Raw genomic sequence first — 20,360 nt, forward strand, 5'->3', positions numbered from 1 at the left:
AATTAAATTACTTTCTTCTGCCAAATCTCATTCCCTAGAGGAAAAACCATCCACCGTCTACAGCTTAGCTAGCATCCTTCTATTTCTTTGCTTAGGAGATAAACATTTGTGTATCATTTTAAATGGATCTCCATAATGGGATCACACCACATGCAGTATCATGTAACTTAGGAAAAAAAACCCAACATACAACCAACAATTTCCAAGTCAGCACAGACTACCTACACGATTCTTAGAGCCGAAGTGCCCACTGTGACGGCAAAAGCTGTCGTTCACCACACCCCGTTCACCACACCCCGTTCACCACACCCCCACACCAAGGCTCAAAAAATCCCTGAACGTGCCCACAGAAACAAATACAGGCCTTCTAATACGTACTCCCTTTCACAGACAGAAAGCTGCCACATGCATGGAACAAGAGGCACCAAACGACACTTGGGGACAAGTGAGTACATTAAGAGAGACCTCAAAATGACCAGCAGCCAAGGTGAAAGGAAATTGATAAATTCACACTGAATGGATTTAAAATAAATTCTGAAGTTCATGTTTCATAAACTTATCCATTTTACCATTGCATTACATCTAAGCCCAGTTAAAAAAAAAAAAAAAATTGTTCAGTGGCCAAAATAGCTGATTGCTGAATATGCCTTGTGCCACTTCTCAGCCTGGATAGTAGAAGCCTGTTAACCTCCAAGAGCTGTTTCAGAACAATGGAAAGAACATGTTCCTTAACTAGGACAGAAAGCCCCCATTTTCATTACAAATAGAAGTGAAGCCAAATCCTCCATGTGGCATCCGCTGATTTCCTGGCCCCGTGGCAGAGCTCACTAAGGGCCTGGAAATACCTACTTCACCCTGGGCCTTCCTGCCCCAGGGCCTCCCCAGAGGACCCACCACTTCCCTACACACATCAGGCAGGGCTTCCTGGGCGGGCAGGTGTCACTTGCTAACCTGCAAATTCCAAATTACTGCCTGACAGATGCACACCATACAAATCTTGCAGGAGGTGCCGCCTAGAGCACCCATCCCGTCCCAGGAGTGCGGAGCTGTCTGCTTCAATCCGCTGCAGGCCTGAGGCCCAACCTCTGAACAGAATCTCGATAATTTCATTTTGCTACTACCAAATGGATGCAAAACAAGGGTGACTGGGGAAGTGAATTTTTATTTTCAATGAAGCATTTCTGGAAACTCCAAAGGCATGGGGAGGTTGGGAGTCTGGCAAAGAGAAAGATGCCATTCTCCCTTCTATTAGCACCTTTCTCAGCTTCCAAAACACTGGGCTAGTCCTGGAGGAGGTGATGTGGCATCAGCATGGCTCTGTGGAAGTGACTGCACACTGAGAAACAAATTCTCTTCCGGCCCCATCCTACAGGCTGCTGTGTTCTCTATGGGGCTCCAGATAGACACAGCATGTAAAGGCAATTATGTTTACTAAAAAAAAATAAATTCATCAAAGGAGAAAACAGAATAACATAAATGATTTAAACACAGCCTGTTCTTTGAGTAAACGTAACTTTTATGCTCACCAAAGCCAATGAAACACTAGAAATGGCTTACCTATTCAAGAATGGTTAAGTAAATTACATGTAACAATACCAAAGATTCAATGCAACACTTATTAATGACACTGGAAAACTCCCACAAGTTTTGAAAAATTCAAACGCAAGCTTGTATCATACATGTGTATCCTAAATTGAGGGGAATGCCCCTCAATTCCCACAATGTACCATTAAAAAAAGAATAAGTGTCAAACATGGTTTTCTCTTGGTTGTACAGCTTCAATTTTTTTTTCTGAATATTTTTCTCATGTTGAAAGATGTTACTAATACCATCAGGAAAAAAAAGGTTTCTTTTAGAGGGAAAATGGGAAAAAAAACACAAAAAATACTCCACACATAATTCAAGAGTGTGAATATATAAAGCAGTGAGTATGTACACCTCCCCACATAGCATGATATGCCTTACTTCTTGTCCACATATGCAGTACTCATATGTAACAAGTGACCATGACATAAAGTGTCAGTCATGCTTCCACTCACCCTGGACCCGCTGTACTCTGTCCTACTTTTGTACAGTGCTCACAGGTTTGGAATTATCCACTGACCACCCATGATGAAAGCATGGAGCCCCTCGACTACTCAGCTATTCCATACACCCAGCCAGGGCCCAGAAAGCAGTCACAAAGCTGCCTAACGAAACTGTGATTTTTCTATATCAGTCAATCGGCCTTACTTATCACCACTGTGTAAAAGGAAAACACCAAGGTGTAACAGTCTAAGGGTCAACATGTGGGGAATGATTTATTTTCTGCACATTATAAGCCACTACCACCAAGTCTTCAGAGGGTTTAGTATCCAGGCACCCAACAGAAGTGCTAGGACAGGAAATGGAAATCCTTTCTCCATTCAAGAGGTAAATGAACTGGTGAGCTCCGTTTTCTTCATTGTTTCTTCTTTCTCCTTACCTCCATACTGGGATGGGCGCCCCAATTTGTCACAAGCCATTTTAGGGACTACTAACCCAATAAAGGTTTTTCCTGGAAGTCTCAAAATCAATCTGTTTGAGAGGAAAATGCGTCAATTTGATGGAGTAAAACTTTGACATCAAATGGTGAAAACAGTGCAATTTAAAATTATTAGGCACTGAATGCACTTATTGCAATGACATTTTCCGTATCAATGACAAGACAGAGGTGCAGATAAAGAGCCTGGAAAAATCAGAAGTTACACTACGCAGTGGATTTAAAAAAATCTTTTTCCCTGTATTGGAAAAAGTGCTACCAGAATGCAATGGTAGAAACAACATTTTCACAATGCGCTGTGGAAGCAGGAACCCATGCTAGAATCTTCTCCTGAGACACTGCAATGCTTTCTAGCCACCAGATATGAAGACACTTGCTAAGTGATTCTCTGGAAAGAAGAGCCACACCAGGTGTTACAGCCTGACTATAAACAATTCAAACAACAGAGAAAGTCACCCAAGCGAACTGAGAGGCCCCCCCCACACCAAGATGTGAAGTGTAGTATTTGAAGTGATGTCCTTGCATCACTATCCACCACTGAGCAGAAAGGAAGAAAGAAGGGAACAAAAAGAGCAGGAGGCTGCACTCACCTCTGCTAACACCGCAGCAGGTTTCCCCACTTCTCTTAGAAGAGGAACGTCAGTAGAGGCAGAGCGTAACGGCCCCCACTTGAGCTGCTTTTGTATCTCTGGTATCTCACTGTTCTCTCGACCCTGCAGTTCAGGAAAATCCAACCTGGTAAATTCAAACTCAGGTTTGGAGGCAGATCCACTTTTTTCAATGATTCTGGATTTCCTGTCTGTTCGTTTATAATAACCATCTGTATTTACAGAATTAAAAGTAGGGGTAAAAATTTAGATGTTGTCTAATGACCTGTACTCACACTTAAATTGCAGAGTAGAAAGTCTATTGCTATTGATGCAACAACACGTTATTGTCCAAACAGCCTAATTTTTTGTAGTGTTGTTAACCTTCTCTGTAACAGTGGAAAACATAAATGACCATGGGGGCCACCAAGCAGAAAAACGAAAACACACTGCAAATTTTAGGAGTAATTCTAAAGTGGATGAAATAGCTACCTTAACCTGACTGTGCAGCTGGGCATTTCAATTATTCTTAATACACACTTTAGAGATTTGTGAGATTAAGGGGACTCTTACAAATTTTCTTTAAATAATAAAATTTCCATGTTTTAGTTTGCTGGAAGAAACTGGAGAGAAACAAGTAAAATTAAACTTATAACCTCTTTCCCATCTTTCTCCTTCAAATGCAAATGAATGATGCTACAGGCTACAATGCCATAAAGCCCCAGCATTTCTAAAATTACTTAATTGTAAGGCTAGAGTTATTACAGTTAACTGTTCAAATTTTCTTTCACATTACCACGTACCAGATGGTTTAAGAGTGAAGTCAACACCAAGAGAAAAAGTTACATATCAAGTAACAATAAATTACACATGTAAGTAAAATGACAGACCATTCCCAGTAAGTACACTATTACAAAGGTTTTAAGTTATTATATAAACAGATGATGGCTGTGATCAACGTGCAATAGTAAGTAATTTACAGGAAAAAAACAAGACATCACATATAATCACTAACTTTCAGCCAGAGACTGGAACAGCAATTTTCAAGACCAGAGCAGACATGTCCTCTGAATGACTGTCCTGCCCCAGGTTTGGTATTGTTTAGGATGGGATTTAAACCATAGTCAACTCTCCTACGTATTAAAAAGTGTCCCAACAGAATACCAGAGAAGCTATTTCAGGGATGAACATGATCAAATATAGTACAAGGGATGTGACTGTAATTCACTTTTATTTAACAACTGTTTTGAGGCAGGTGATTATCACCTACTTGCTATGTGACTTTACAGAAGTTCTTGCATAAAACAAGGTAATAACATGTTAAGGACATGTCATAGAGCCCACACAAACAAGTTCCCTCCCCGGGAGGAAAGGCCCCCAGGATCCCACAGGAAACCTGATGGTCTCAGTTTTTCATGATGAGTAAGCCCACAAAAATAGTTCAAAGAACAGAGACGTTTCTGGGGGTAGACAGGGTAGGAAGACATAACATACAGAGCATGTTATTTTTACCTGATTTCAAACTGTTCTCAGCATGAATGGACATACGAGGTGAACTTTTAACTGATTTTAAATCAGATGATATAGGTCCATCAGTCTTCTTAGTGTCAAACTTTGGCTCATCACAGGTTTTCTTCTGCAGGAAACATTAAAAAGTAAACATAATTGAAAAGTAACATATTAAAAAGTAACATAAATTCACTATAAAAAGGCTCAAATTTGCAAATTCGTAAGTACAACTCAACCATTTTTTAGAAAAGTTAGACCATATCAAATTTTAAATATCTCAAAATTTAAATACCTTAAATAACACGCAAAAACTTACCAGTTCTTTATGTTTTAAATGCTAAAGTGACCAACAAAACCAAAACATTTACAGACCTTAAACAGAGCTTTTGTGTCTTGCGGGAGAGGGCACATGTGCTCGTTTCGTGGCTTCACGGTTTGAAAACCTCTGAAACAACTGGGTTGGTTGTAATCATACTGGGAGCCAGGCACCGGGCAAACATTTTGTGACGACTCCAGGGTGTAAGGAGAACAGGCATACGGATGAAGAGGGATCTCAGGAGATAAATACTGAGGTGGAAAAGTTGAAGCTCCAAAAGCCATATCTTCAGCATAGAGTTTCTGTCTAAATAAAAAGGGTCAATTTTAGTTGCAGATTTCATACCACAAACCAAGGAGCTTAATATTTTGTAATAAACAAATGTAAACTTTTTACTATTTTTGAGGTCATTGATTCTAGCAATACCTCAAATTAAAAACCAAATGAAACCTCTGAGCACTTCTTTCTTAACCTGCAAAGAAAGATGCTCACCTAGTTCTGTTTTTTTCATTACTTATCTGGAACCTCCATGAAAGAACCCTATTAAAAGGAACATTAGAAAAGCCCAAGGATGCTCCAGCAGCTTTCCACTCTCATGCTGTCAAATATTTGGAAAAGCCTCTCTCGGCAACCCTGGCCAAAGGAGCCATCCAGACCATTCCCTCAGTAGAGGGAGTTTTTTACTGCCCATCCAACCTCTACCCCGACAACCTGCAGGGCCTGCCTCCTGAGGCCCCAGGTGCCCGCAGACAGCTGTCCAGCCCCTTCCCTGCTCCAAGCCCACTGCCACATCCTGTGCTCTACAGACTCTTGGGGCTGGAGTTGCAATGGGGACACCACACACAAGGTGGTCCAGGAACTACACACGCTGCTAACAAGGTGGAACCACCTGTGAACACTGATACCGCCTCAACTTTCTCAAGCTGCCAGGCTAAAATGAAATATAATCTAACGTTGATTTTTTTTCAGCAAATTTGGTACACGGCCAGAGGTTTCAACCATTTTGCAATGAAAGTTGATACAATGACAAAATGCTAAGCAGCTGAGTTAAATACAAATCACTATCTTCTCATTCCCACAAATAAGCACCAGCAGATGTTTCTGTGACTTTCCAGAGCTCCAAAGTATCTTGTAGCAAATCAATGAAATCCCAAAGTGTACTGGTCCACTGAAAGGCAGGAAGAGCCAAAGCTAATGATGAGACATCCCACATGATCTTCCAACTGTTCAAGTGTCAGGAGATATGGGCGTAGGCGCCACTTACTAGAAGTCGTGTTTCTACTCTGCTGCAAGTAAGAGTCTGCACTGAAGAAGGAAAGGAGTCGCTATCTACAGGCTAGACCTGTAACACACTGATGAGAATGTCCACTGCTTTCGCTTCCATGCAGCACTGAACTGCCTGGAATCACTGTCCATTAATTCATGACATTTTATAATAAGTTTAAATCTTATAAGATCTTTTTCTTGTAAGCAACTGATTCTAGTAATGAAATATTCCTGATTAAAACCCCAACGAACCCTTTTACTGACCTTTTTCTGCCCCACAGAACACCTGGCCTAGTGCTGCTCTTTGCTGAGAAGAGAAAGATTCAAAGCTTCATCCTGCTCCCCAGATGCTAACCCTAGATGTGAATCTCTGTTTTATTTTGTTTGATGCTCAGAAAATCTAATGGAGGGCAGATGAAGGTGAAGAACCTGTTCTCCACAAAAGAAGACAGGCAAAGAAGATGGGCTGATAGCAAAAAAAAAAAAAAAAAAAAAAAAAAAAAAAAAAAAGTTAAAATGACTATCCCAAGTCCAAAAAATGGATAAATGAACAAAGCAATGAAATTCAGGTAAAGAAGGAAAGGGAGGTGGGAGGAGGCAGGATCCAGTAGTGGTTTTGAAGGCTGTTGTCACCCAGAAAATTTTTCTCCTGTGAATCAGGAGACCTCAGGTTGGGTCACAATCTGGTTTCCCCCTTTGGACAAGTCACTTGGGTTTCTATCCCCTCACTGATCCTTCTTCCTCTGGAAAGTTGATATTTTTCCTTTCCATCCCAGGTAAATATAGTTACATGCAGAGAGCAATATACAACACAAAACTTCAAAGAGATAACCCACAGCATCTGCAGTTGGGGCTTCAAATGGCTCATCTCTAAAGTTGCAGTTGCCACAAATCACTCAGACGGCCCTTAACCACAGTAACACACTTCCTCTATGCCCCACCGTCTCATCTGCCCCCCTCCTTTTGCTATTAGCAGCCCCTAACCTCCCCTGCTAATCTCTCAGCTCCACTTCCCCTTACCCCATCCCTACTGACGACCACCAAGTCTCCCAGGACCCTCCTTCCTGCCAAGCTCAGTAGCCTCTACTGCATGGTGTCTACTTCTATCACATCACTTGAAAAGCTCCACTAGCCTGCACTTGGCAGCCTCTGCCCTCTCCTTGCTCTCACCCATTTTCCAAAGGTTCCTCCATGGCGTGGCCTCCCCTACACTCTCCCTATCTCATCTGGCAGACTCACTCTGAGTCAGAATTTCTCCTCGTTCTGCTCAGGACTTCACTTACATACTTCAATTCCAACACTTTCACCACCTCCAGGCCTCTATCTCCAACTTACAGGTCATTTCCACTTAATAGTTAGTTCACTTTTCCCCCATCTGGCACATATAGCTCCAAAACATAACAACTGGTCCCCAAACCAGCCCCACTTGACAACTTATGCTCTCACGAATAATCCCAAATCTTTCCATGTATTCAACTGGAAACTGCTATAGCGTCTTTTCCACCAAAACCCATATGGACAACCACTGAACCCTCTTCTCTTGCAGCAGGTCTCCAGGTATTTTCTTCTCTATTTCCAGTGCCTAGAACCCAATCAAAACCTTCAAGCCCCTTTCCCTTAAGTTGAGCCAGAAACCAGGAGGAATTATCATGACCCCAACCAAAACACCCCCAAGAGCTCTCTATTTCCTACCCAACAAACCTAACTTTTAAGCTGTACCATGTAGGCCAATCGACTAGTGGCTTCCCCCTAACAATGGGGCCTTACTCCTCTACTTCTCCCAAACGTATCTTGCACCTGGTCCCCTCTAACCAGCCCAGGACCCGTCAGGAATCCAGTCCCTCCTCCACCCACCCTCCTGACATGAGCCACACTCTGTGGAGAACTGCTAATTCTCATAGATGAGAGGTTTAACTTAAAAGCATCCATTGACACTGTGATTTTTACAGTATACTACAAGATACTGAAAAGGCTCAACTTTACCGACAGCAATAGCAGCTTTGGGGAATACAATGAACTCAGGTCAGAAGAACTGAATGCTAATTCTGGTCCTGGTGCTACGTCTCTGAGGAACTTTGGACAAGCATTTCTAGTCTCAGTTTCCCATGTAAAATAACACTACACCTCCCTGCCAACCTCATGGATGGTGGCAAGCATGAAAGCAATGAACATATTCAGTAATTCCCAAACAGAACACACATGTCCTCATGCATGTGTTACACAGGATTTGTCACAAAGCAGGTACCATGACAATCAACAAAGCCACCGTCCAGGGATGATGACTGGGCACAGAGAGCTTACTTTGTTGGCATAACCTCTATTTGTTCATTACACCAGTAAATACTCACTACTTCCCAAACATGGCCAATTCTATATACCAGAATACTACTGATATTTGTCTTGTCTATAACATAAACCTGGAGGAGATTGGTAGTTCGTGTTCTTCCATCTCCACCAGTTCAAATCTATATATAAGACAAAAACAGGAGCATAGCTCATGAGACACTCTTTCCCCGCTTAGGAACTAGTGCTTTTCCATATAATAGCCTTTCACTAATGAACTCCAAATGAATAAATGAAGTCCCTTGGCAAGCACTGCTAGAGGTACTAGAGATGGATATTCTGTAAAAGGTCACTCCTTTAAGGACATACAGAATTAGGTTGCTATACTGGAATAAGTAGGAAAGAGGACACATCATATGTTTGTTACAGAAAATTCTACTCCTTTTTTCAAGGCAGCAAGAGATCTCCATTTAAACAAAATCTGACTATAGCAATGCAAGTCTTAACTTATATTAGAAGTGACTAGATAATCACTTCCCTACTGTGTAAAGTCTCACCATTTCATCCCCACTTTAAAGGCACTCACTCTTTCTAAACTTGCCCTTTGGTTTCATGCCTCCTTTGTCTTTAATTGTTTTCTTGCCAGGCAGGAATACTGTCAGTCAACCTTTTCAGTGGTTATAAACAATTAAAAAAAAAATCAAAGCTATAAAGGGATAAGGGGTTAAGAAACATAATTTTAAAATTCAGCATTTAGCATCCTTGAGCCTCTGATTAGTCTCAATTCATGTTACTGCCAGAATGCTGCTTTAGCTATACAAATATTTTCCACCTTTATTTTGGGTCACTAGAATTTCACCCAGCAGATGACTTAAGAGTTCTTGTCACTGACTGCGATACACATTGTATTTTATTATGTGAGCCACTCAAGGTAGGAAATGACTCAAAAGAGACCCATGCCAACCTCCCTTTTACAAAGGATGAAATTACAATGGAAAACCTGGTATTCCTACCAAAGACCTTCAGCACCTTCAGGCAGGACTTCAACTTTCGTCAAAAAATATAACTTTCCTTATTCCCTAAACACACCAGACAACCCAACGATTTTCTTATTCATTTCAACTTTCATTCTTGTGAACACAGTTCTAGAATTTGTATGAAGTATAAACTATTTTCAATTACACCATGTAGGTATGGGGAAAAAAAGGAAACAAGTCTGACCCAACAAAGGAACATAAAGACAAGGATTTTTACATAAGCATAAAGGTGATTCATGCCTTAAAAATAAACCTACCAGTAACCCACACAATTATGTGCAAGGCTTAACACTTATTTTTCTAAATTCAGCTAAGAAATGGAAACCATTTTGTAACTACCTAGAGAATAAATCCTGAGAAGGAAAAAGAACATTTAAAGGACAATAGAAGCCTTCTTTCAACTCAAATCTAGAAGAATTTATAACCAACATTTGTAGACTCCATCTCCATAGGACATGTATAAAGCAAAACAGATAAAAGCAAAACCCACTCATTCCTCATGTTTATTTGTTTGGGCGTGTCTTTGCCCAATTTCCTCTCGCCCACTCATTCCTGCCATTTCGTCTCCCATTAGATACATGATACAGTTATAAACTGCATGCACAAATGAACTGCACTTCCCACTAATAAATGCAATGCAGTCTCCACTTCCTGTGCCAAAAATAATCAAATGAATATGGAGAAAGGAGAGCTGGAGCTTCAGTTTTTGGTGTGGGACACAGTTCAGTTGTGGTAATGGCTCAGACGCTTCTTGGCTGAGGAGCATCTTCTCCAGTTGCTCTGAAAACGTTAATGTGTTAGCAGCAGCATATTTCAATTCTAATCACCATTAAAGTCAAGCAACAAAGCCCCCAGGTAAGGCAAGACATTCAGAAGGATACATACTCAGGCACTGCTAGTTCCTGGACACATGGATAGTATGTCGTGGCTGCACAGCTGGGAAAAACGCGTGCTTCTGAAGACTCTGACCATGCCACACTGAACCCAGCAAATTTAGGGACAAATGGTTTGACATCTGCTGACAACTTGATGCCCTGAGGAAAAAAAGGGGGTTTTGGCTACCTTCTGAGATCAACCAAGTGGGGGGTGGGGGGGAAAGGGAGAGTCCCTCCCTTCTCGAAGCCCCAGAAATGCTAATGCTGCTGTCCAAATACTTCTGCCTAGCAAAGACAAGAATTTGTTTGCTAACAATTTCTCCGCAAACACTTTTTCACTAGAAAAAGCAGTCTACCAAATATTAAAAATGAAAAATAAGGACAACCAATTAAAGTGAGAGTAAAAGTCAACCCAGACTGTATAGTTAGAACCACAAGTGACAATGTTTCCTTAACTTTAACATAGAATATGGTAGTTTACCTCTCTCAGCTGAGTTAGGGACAATCGAGACTGTCAAATTTAACTGCAGCGCTCAAAACACACTGCGGAAGTTTATTTCTATTAAATTTCCCAAAGAACTTAAAACTTGCTTTTCACTCGGAGAAGCACTAAACGCTGTTTTGTTGAAACGCAAAAGTAAGCGTTGCTAGAAAATCTTTCTATCGCCATGAACCCTTGGAATATGAATATAAAAAAATTTGTTGGGCTTTTTTTCTTTCAGCTTCTCTATCTGTATTGAGAGATTTACTTCCACTAACAACTTATAATCATGGTTTTTAATTTGTGTGAAAGCCGATTTATGCTTTTGCCAGGGCTCCTTCTAGAGGTACTCTGAGCACGTCGAACAAACTTCCGCTTCAGAAAACGTTACTAACAAGCTGCTTTAAACACTCCGCTCCTAATCAGCAGTGAGGTGAGCCGGCACGGTAGCGCAACCCCTCTGCAGCCTCGGGACGAGAGGCGGTTTCCCGTCGACAGCGTCCTTTCTCAGCGCGTTTAACGGCGGGCCGTGTGGGCGCGCCTGGGGGCTGGGGACCGCGGCCGCCCACCCCGACGCCCCCGGTCCTGTCCCCAACCAGCCTCCGGGCCACGCTAATCCAGCTCCTACCCCGTCCGCGCAAGACCATCATTTTGGGGTGCCCAGGGCCGCCATCCTCACCTCGCCCGCGGGCTCCCGCGGTCCCTCCGACGCCATGGCGGGTGGCTAGGAAGAGGCCTGGCCAGGTAGGCCAGTAGCCCGACAGCAGGCGGAACCGAAGCGCGACGCTCCTCCTCCCCGCTTTTCCACCTTCGGCGCGAACTCCAGGAACTGCGTCACAAAAACGCGCCCTGGCCCCGCCCTGCTTCCGGCCGGAAGTGTGCGTGATGACGGCTTTGGGCCTGCGCGAGGTGCCCGGTGGGGTGACCCTCTGGGCCGCCGAAACCCAGCGCGTGCCAAGTGTGCAGTTACAGGAGACCTGTCTCCGCAGACAGCGGACAACCCCCGGAATGCGGTCGGCCAGGCCAGGACGAGGGGCGGTGCACAGGGTGGCGGGCACCTGGAGCGGGGCAGGGGTCTGTGGGGAGGCTGGGGACTTAAGGGAACCGCATACCCTGTGGTCCTACGAAGGGAGAAAGCCAACAAGATTTGGCATCTTAAATTTCCAGGAACCTAAAGCAGTTTGGAAGTAACCGCGGAAAAGAATTTCAAAACTGCTCAGTTCAACAGACAGCTATTGACCACTAGGGAATGTGCTGGGAACAGTAGAGATGGAAAAGTAGGGTGGAAGTAAGCAGTCTCCAGGGCAGGAGGCTTTAGCTACCTAAAGTGGGAGACACGGAGTGAGGAAGTGGGGAGGGAGGGACGGTGCAGAGGCAAGCACTCTTGCTTACTTGGTGAAGAGTGCAAGCCTTTGACCGATAGGGGTTAATGAGGTTGAAAATCTTAAACTGGAGGCTGATTGTAGGTTTCCTGTTCAGTGACTACCAGGTATTTCAAGCAGTAAATGCAGGCAGCTCCAGCTCATCTCCTGGTGTCCTTCTGTGCAGATCCCACAGGGCGATTAAACATACTTAGACACACCCAAACCTCCAGAGTGGGGAGAGGTTGAGCATTATGCAGTACACTGGTCTGTACTAAATACAATAGTTTACTTTAACGATTCTGGCATCCTTCTGTTGTCCTAACCTGGGACCTCTAGCCAATGGGTGGGTCCCTGGGGATGGAATAAGTTCTAGGCTCCTGCCCATCACCACCTTCAGTGTTTATTATGCTCATTGTGTAAAGGCACCACCCTTTTCTAAGAGAGGGGCATAGAGGACCACCACACTGGGGTCTGGGGTCTTATGCTTACTGGCAGCTCACCTAAAAGGTTTCTCCAGCGTAAAGCAATGAAGATAAAAAGCCTCTGTTTGCATTCACTCTAAAATATTTTCCTAGCAGCTAAAAAAGCAATTTAACAGACACAAAATGCACACCAAAGGAAGGGTGCTTTTTACAGTGCTTTCGAAGTTTTTAAACTGCTGATATTTTATAGAAAACTGTATCCCCATTTGGCACATGGAAAAGAGAAATGGGGTTAAATGGTTTCTCCCAAGGTAACTAGGTGTGGCAGTACTTACATAAGTGGAAGTAGCCCAGAGTATTAAGTTGGGTTTCTTTTTGTTTAGTTGGAGATTCTAGACAATTCTTTAGGAACTAAATTAATGACAGAGCTATAAGATCTACCTTGGCTCTATTAAACTTATCCCTAGTTCTTAGTGTCTTCATAAGTGAATTTAAATGGTACCCTCAGGATTTCCCTGGTGGTTGGGAATCCGCCTGACCATGCAGGGGACACGGGTTCGATACCTGGTCCGGGAAGGTTCCACATACCGTGGAGCAGCTGAGCCCGTGCGCCACAACTACTGAGCCTGCGCTCTAGAGCCACGCAACTATTGAGCCCACGTGCTGCAATTACTGAAGCCCGCATGCCTAGAGCCCGTGCTGCACAACAAGAAGCCACTGCAATGAGAAGCCCGCATACCACAACGAAGAGTAGCCCCACCTGCCGCAACTAGAGAAAGTCCATGTGCAGTAACAAAGACCCAACACAGCCAAAAATTAAAAATAAATAAATTAATTAAAAAATGGTACCCTCAATCACACCACGCTAATGGGTTTAAACCCACCTAACATTTTATTTCTATAAAGCGAATTTATTTCCTCAGGACCAATTATAAAACTGAAATCATCCAACATTCTCAATAGTCACAAATTAACCTTAAGAAAACAAACCTCAGTAACTTCAAACAGTGATAAATGCAACATACAAACTTTTATTTAACAAAAGTAACAGGTAAAGTCAAACAGGCACTTACATGAAAAGAAAAACTGACTAGAAATTTTAAACACCTTACAGTAACCTTGCAGTTGCACTTAACTGAGCTCTGTTGCTGTGAAGAATACAGCTCATGCACAGGAATGGATGAACACTTTGTACATTTTTCAAGTATTCACTGAATACTACCTTATATACACATATACATTAAATTTGAAAAAGATTTAATTGATGATCCCCAGATATACTTCATTTTTGTTGATCTTTTGGAAGAGGTCGTCTAAAGAGAAGAATGTGTGGTTCTGTAGAAAGAAAATGTTTTATATTATTTTAATATTATATGGTTAATTTTCATTCATTCAACAAAAATTCAAAGAATTCTCAGTTGAACCAAAATAAAGTAAAATAAATCTATGGTCAATTAATGTTACTTATTGAGGTATCTGAAATAAATTTTGCTCCATGTCATTGTAAACAGTAAACAGAAGAAAACAACCTAATATTGAATATTCCCCCAGTTTTTACACACCCCGGAGAAAAGGGCTGTTAAGTAAAGATGCTATTTGAGAAGGAGAATGGTTTCTATCTTTAGAATCTCAATCCCAGTGAAAAGAAAAAGGTCTTCTCGTTTGGAAGACACTTAACACCTCATTCAAAAAATGCAGGCCCTAGGGGCCCATCCCTGTAGATTCTGTTTTGGCAGGTGGAGGACTGCCTATGAACCTATAGGTAAGGTCCTCAGTTGCATTGTATTATCTGGAGAAACACCTTTTTAATATAATTATATGCTCCAATCCCAAGAAAGTCACAAGTCTTAAGAGTTTTTGCTGCTGCTGCTTTTAACAAAAGCAGAAAGCAAGATAGCTTTAGTTTCACCTAATTCAGCTTCTAAGACTTCAAATTTTGTTCAACGCAGTATAAGTCCTTTAGTTAGATTTACTGATAACCCAAAAACACAGTTTAACACCACAAAGTTTCTTAGTCTGGTTTACTAATAATTACTAACAGTAATCTGGAAAACTGGTAAATACCACGTAATAGCATAAGCACTCAAGTATAACACAGGCAGCACATTTGAGTTCACTAGCTATGCTCTCTCATTTCATCTTAATGTGGTAGATACTAATTGTCTAAAGGAAAAAAACAAATCACTTCAAATTGCATCAATTTCTATACACAGAACTTCAGGACACTCAAGTTGTCTTACATTAAGTTCTTAGTTTTCAAAGAGGAGATACCAGAATTCGAAATATATTTATGGCAAAATACTTCAAGATACTACTAGCAATGACACGCATGTTAAAATAAAACAGAATATCCTTTTTTTCCCCCTTAACTAAATAGGTTATTTTTGCAGTTTAGAAGAATGCATTATTTTCACTTGTGGTATTTTATTTACTATAAAATTGGAACCTTCTCTAGGGAGGTATCAGTCATTCAAAAATAGTCAAGCTTATCAGAGTTACTTTGGGATACCACTGAAACGTCAATATTACCAAAAAATTTTTAACAACCCCTACTGTTTTAATTCAATTAGTGCTTCCCTAATAGCAAAACTTACCTGGCTCATGAATCATGTAATGAACCCAGCCTAGACTCTGCTGGACACCAAGTCTCCTCCACTCCTCTTCAGACATCAGATGGGTTTTGGGTACTTGTTTGGAAAGTTCTCTGGGTAACATGACATGCCTGTTAAAAAATACAGCGAAATATTAGTGCTCTAAGTGAATATGCCTTTCCTACAGCCATGGTCACTTTATACATGCATCTTTAGGATACTTAAAATTTGAGTTCTTTGCCCTTAAAGTTCTTTAGAGCAACCCTGTTACATTACCATTAGCATCAATCTTAAAGACTACTCTCTACTACCTTTAAGTCTGATCTTGATGGCCTGTGTTCAAATTAGAGATTAGAATATGCAGTCCAAAAGTAGAAGGCATTTTATTTATGATTAACTTTTTTCCCTAATAGACACTGCTTGCTAATTGTCTCAATCTTCTTCAGGAATAGAACCTCAAAAACTAAGTGGGACACATGGTTATCCAAGACACCCCAGCATCCCCTGCAGCTACCTCTGGTCACATGTGATTAAATCCTGCCCAACAGGATATATATAAGCAGAAATTATGCAACTTATGGAAAGTATCCTCGAAAGAAAAGAACATGCCCAATTCTCTTTTTTCTCCTTCCTGTTAGTTATGAAGCAGATTGATATGATCAGGGAGCTAGAGAAACCATCTAAGACCACAGAAGTGATTATAAATTAAGAATGGTCCCTGATTTCAAGAAGTGTCATACGAACCCCAGGTAGCAGGGGTGGGGGAATCTAGCTTGTTACAGTTAATTTGGGTTTCCTATTACTCTATAGATCTGTAGTAGACACAAGTCCTTGTACATAACTCCAGAAGTTTGCTTTATACTTTGTTCAAAATTAAAAGCAAAAAACACTAAATGCACATATACATGTACCTGCTACTTAAAACAGACATTCAGTTTTCCAATAAGTTACTGGCCTATATCCAAAAATTTAATCAATTTTTAAGGAAGGCATGCAATATTCTTCAATGTCAAACCGTCAAGAATAGGTACAATTGGAGCTTTGAAAAATTCTTAGAAAACAAATATGCACCCCCACCGACTTATTTAATTACAATTCAAAGGATCTTTATAAAAATCAAAATTCACGGGCTCATTTTTAATCACTTCCAGCAGCAGTAGTTTTATACCGTCATCCATTACCACCAACCAAATTTTTTGACCAGTATTAGATATATGTCTGCGAATTTGTTGGCTGGGGTGTAAGAAAGGCGCAGTCTGGTCACAGGAAAACTGAACCCATAACCCATAATAAGCACTAAATTGTCATCAACTTAAGTTCTAGTCTGTGAGTGGTTGGTTAAGTACCAATTCCCTATAATTTGCATAACAAAATCAAGCCTTAGAACTGTTGTGTTATGTTGCTTGCTGGCCACAAGGCCACCAAGTCAAATTACGCTTACTATCATAGTTGGTAAAAATTTTACCAGTTCCAGTGAACTACATGATGATTCTTAGCAATACTTACCAGCTAGCTCATTGACTCTTGAAATACTGCTTCAACATCTACTTTTAAGGCTCTGCAAATAGCCTGTTACCTTATTTCTATCTTCCACCTAATTGTTGATTAGTCTCAAGAGAAATGTAAAATGCAAACTAGCTTTTGTACGCATATTATGTATGCCGTACAAAATGTTCCAATTTATGTCTAGATATAAGTCATATACCCTACCTTCTCCATAAACCACGGAGACAGGCTAACTTCATCAGGATTTGATTACGAGGGAAAAATGTGTAAGTAGCTTCAAACTCAGATGGGGAGTCTACCTGTATTTTTTTCTGCATGGATATAACTCCTCTATATATTTCTAACTACATGTAAGGAGAATTGTTTCCAAAAATCTAACATTTATTTCAGTACCAAGGGCTTATCATGGAGGGTGAAGAGGGGGTTTAAAAAAAAAAAAAAAGTCCAAAACAGTACAAACAACAAAGGAGCTACTAAGATAACACTGCAAGATACAATTAAATTTCCCTTCTCTGGACATTACTGTCCTGTTGGATAAAGGCAAGTGGCTTGGTCAAGAAAGTCCAGGTTTAGTTAATATTGGATTAGATACTAATTAGATTAATACTGGATTAGATAGTCATTAGATTAAAATTGGATTAGAACGTATCATTTCAGATATGACAGGATTTTCTTCTATTCATTACTACACACAAACCACGTAGTCTATTAGGCTAAAATCTTGATAGCACGCACTAGTTTACTTCGTGCTCATCAATGATTATGCTAGTATTACTGAAACTAGAAAACGGAACTACTGCCAGGAAAAGTCCTGAAAAGTACTACTCGGAGCCAGACATGTCTCACAATTAATATTTTCCCAGTTTTAGAAAGATTGTGGTTTACATCCTGTCCATTATTGGATAACCCCTGCTGGACAATGCAGGTATTACTAACCTGCAAAGCTGCCCAGAGAAATCCTCCGTTTTTCTCCAGAGAAAGATTTACAAGATACTAAGAAAGAATTACAAGGTACTATAAGGGGAGGGAAAAAAGAGGCCACCCACTGTTATATCCTGTCTAACTCAAATAGCATTCTTGGAAATCTAACGTAGAAGGATAGGAGGCAGAAAATAAGGTCACTATTTGGCCCCTCCTACAAGTTGGTAGTTTCCCAGAATGCAGCGTCGTAGTCACCACCCAGGAGAACTGGGTGCCGCTGGTCTCTGAAGCCACACCCCAGCTAAGTCTCCTGCATACATTTAAGGCTAATGTTAAGTGTTTCTTCCCTCACACAATCCAATTTGCTAATCTTACACATTTAGCAACTATGCTCTAGTGCATCACATAATGATGCAGAAACCAAAAATCCCTCAAAGCTAAAAATTTTGCCGATACACACTAGCAGAAAAAAAATGCCCCCAATCCATTCGAGTTCTCAATTTTGTCTCAAAAGGAAGCCCCTTTAATAATAACCCAAGAGGGATAATACGCACTAGCCCCTGCCGAAGTCGCCATACCCCAGACACATTTCGAATCCCAAGGAAGCTCATTTTAGGGGGACTCCCCCACAAGCTACTTTTTAGTGCCATTAACATCAAATGAGAGAAAAAGAGAAGTGTTTCTCTGGCGACGTTACCTGAGCAAAATTACCCTTCCGACAGCCCTTCGCCCGCTGTGACTGGGAGGGGGACGTTTGCCTAAATGCGAACTAGGCCTAAGGTTCTTAGGACCCGCTGCGATTCGGGCTCTCGGCGTTGCACTTCAGCTACGCGGGGTCCGCTTAGGCCCTCGGTCCCTTCCCCTTAAGGCACCAATTCTGCACCAGAAGCGGCCCCATCCCCGCCCCAGCCTCGTCCTCATCACAGACAGAAACAAAGGGCGGAAGCCGGCCGGGCTGGCCCGCCAGGCGAGGAGAAGCGCAAGCTCCCGCCCGGGCGGCCCGATCCCGACACAACCGCGATTCCCGGCCGGCCCCCGGGCTCGACCCTGACCCTACCTCCGGCCCCCGGCCCCGAGCTCCGACCCAAACCTCAGCCCGATGCGCTTCGACCCCGATTCCCGGTCCTGGCCCCTGGTACCCTCCCCCCGGCCCGAGTTCCAGCTCAGGCTCGGCCGGGGCCGCGGCTGAGTTAGGCCGTCCGGTCCGCTCACCTGTACTCGTAGTGCTCATCGAAGTACTTGTCCGAGTAGTAGATCTGCTTATGGGCCATCCTGCGGGAGGGCGGTGGGCAGCACGGGACTGGAGCGACGAGGCGCGAAGAACGGGCGCAGGAGAGCGACACGTCCTCGTCAAGTGAAGGCAACGACTTCACTGAGACCAACCGACCGTAAGCCAAACGAGTCCGGTTTGAATCCGACAGCCCGCCTCTGATTGGACGACGGTGTTGACCAATCACCTTCCACGCACTCTGCGGCTAGGCCGGGACCGGCTCCTAGCCTATCGTCGCCGCCCCTCCGCGGCGTTCGCACCCAAGGTCAGCCAATCAGAGGCCTGTTGCGAGGTCGGACTAGGAAAGAAATGGATGATTGGCGTGGCGTGAGGGCGGGGAGCTCTCTGACGAAAAGGGGAGCGGCCAGGGAAGGGCGGAGCCGGGACGTTAAGGGCCGAAGAGCGCGTGCGCAGGGGTTTAGAAAGTTCCAGGTCCGCGGAGCCGTTGGGGCAGCGAACCTGCGGGAGGGGTAAGGTATCGCGGGGTTTGGCGAGGGTGGAGGGGGGCGGTGCTGCCCAACGAACGGCAGTCTGTGCGCACGCGCACCTTCCCCAGACCCGGCTTCGCGTCTTAAGTCAGTGGGAAAGTGAGGAAGGCCAGCCAATGGTCCTAGACTGTGGGAAACCCAGGCGTGGGAAGCGTGAGGGGAGGAGTATTACGGCGGGTGCCCGAGGCCTGTTTGTGGGAGTAAGGACGCGGAGAAGCGGAAGTTGTGCCCAGACATGAGGAAGACGTCCAGATGTCTCACCGCGGCGATGCGCGCCGCCAGGAGGAGTGGGACGTTCCGGAACTTCGCCACGGAGTGCTGCGTAGATGGTGGTGGGGCCATGGCCCAGAGACCTATGTTAGGTGAAAACTGGCTTCCCATGCCGTTTGCGCACTCCGACAACTCTGTAGATATGCGTGTGTGCGTGCATATGGGAAAATAAAAAGATTACTAAAATAATGATATTTAGTAGACGACAATGGGATTAAAAGTGGTTAGCAAAAATTCCTTTGGCTTCTTAGCATTGAATCCTAGTTTAAAATACAGGTACGTGTAGGGAATTCCCTGGCGGTTCAGTGGTTAGGACTGGGCGCTTTCACTGCCGTGGACGTGGGTTTGATCCCTGGTCCGGGAACTAAGATCCGGCATGACTCAGCCAAAAAAAGAAAAGATGTGAATAACCCGTTAAGGGAGATGGGTAAGGAAGTCACTAACTTTTTGGTGGAACCTGGGAAAGAAAAGCTTACTAAGAGGCATATTTTTACAGAGACCATTGTGGAAAAATCTAAGACACAGAAAAGTAGAATAGTAATGTAATCACCTTCCATATACCAGTTGCTCAGCTTCAGCCATTAACGTTTGGCCCATCTTGTTTCATCTATTCCCCCTTTTTCCTAGAATATTTTTAAAGAGATCCCAAATAT

General features: G+C 42.9%; 2 protein-coding genes across 9 annotated transcripts in view; both read right to left on the bottom strand.

The window, feature by feature from the left end:
- SECISBP2 (SECIS binding protein 2) overlaps positions 1-11,693 on the bottom strand; it is a 39,587-nt gene extending 27,894 nt beyond the window's left edge. For 7 of the 8 annotated variants that reach the window (XM_060102459.1, XM_060102457.1, XM_060102458.1 and 4 more), the window contains exons 1-5: positions 11,555-11,685; positions 10,405-10,553; positions 4,990-5,239; positions 4,621-4,744; positions 3,112-3,341 (exon numbers count right to left, since the gene is read on the bottom strand). In XM_060102459.1, the coding sequence (XP_059958442.1) occupies positions 3,112-3,341; positions 4,621-4,744; positions 4,990-5,239; positions 10,405-10,553; positions 11,555-11,590 (789 nt within the window). In that variant the 5' untranslated portion in view covers positions 11,591-11,685. Of the gene's footprint in view, positions 1-3,111; positions 3,342-4,620; positions 4,745-4,989; positions 5,240-10,404; positions 10,554-11,554 lie in introns of all 8 variants that reach the window. The other variant, XM_060102463.1, reaches the window with a different exon arrangement.
- A 1,979-nt stretch (positions 11,694-13,672) lies between these two features.
- CKS2 (CDC28 protein kinase regulatory subunit 2) lies at positions 13,673-19,070 on the bottom strand. Its single transcript, XM_060101659.1, has 3 exons — positions 18,892-19,070; positions 15,256-15,383; positions 13,673-13,996 (listed from the first exon to the last, which is right to left on the bottom strand). The coding sequence occupies exons 1-3, from the start codon at positions 18,948-18,950 to the stop codon at positions 13,944-13,946; spliced, it is 240 nt and encodes a 79-aa protein (XP_059957642.1). The 5' UTR covers positions 18,951-19,070; the 3' UTR covers positions 13,673-13,943.
- Positions 19,071-20,360: the final 1,290 nt, after the last annotated feature.

Source organism: Mesoplodon densirostris, chromosome 6 (assembly GCF_025265405.1).
Source record: "Mesoplodon densirostris isolate mMesDen1 chromosome 6, mMesDen1 primary haplotype, whole genome shotgun sequence".
NCBI classification, from domain to species: domain Eukaryota; kingdom Metazoa; phylum Chordata; class Mammalia; order Artiodactyla; family Ziphiidae; genus Mesoplodon; species Mesoplodon densirostris.

Bases quoted from the DNA above. Each gene is read 5' to 3' on its own strand.
- CKS2 (XM_060101659.1), bottom strand. From the start codon at position 18,950: ATGGCCCATAAGCAGATCTACTACTCGGACAAGTACTTCGATGAGCAC. The intron at 15,384-18,891 runs GTGAGCGGACCG...ATTTTTTAACAG, and splicing joins GATGAGCACTACGAGTACAG to GCATGTCATGTTACCCAGAG. The intron at 13,997-15,255 runs GTAAGTTTTGCT...TTCTTTCTACAG, and splicing joins TTACATGATTCATGAGCCAG to AACCACACATTCTTCTCTTT.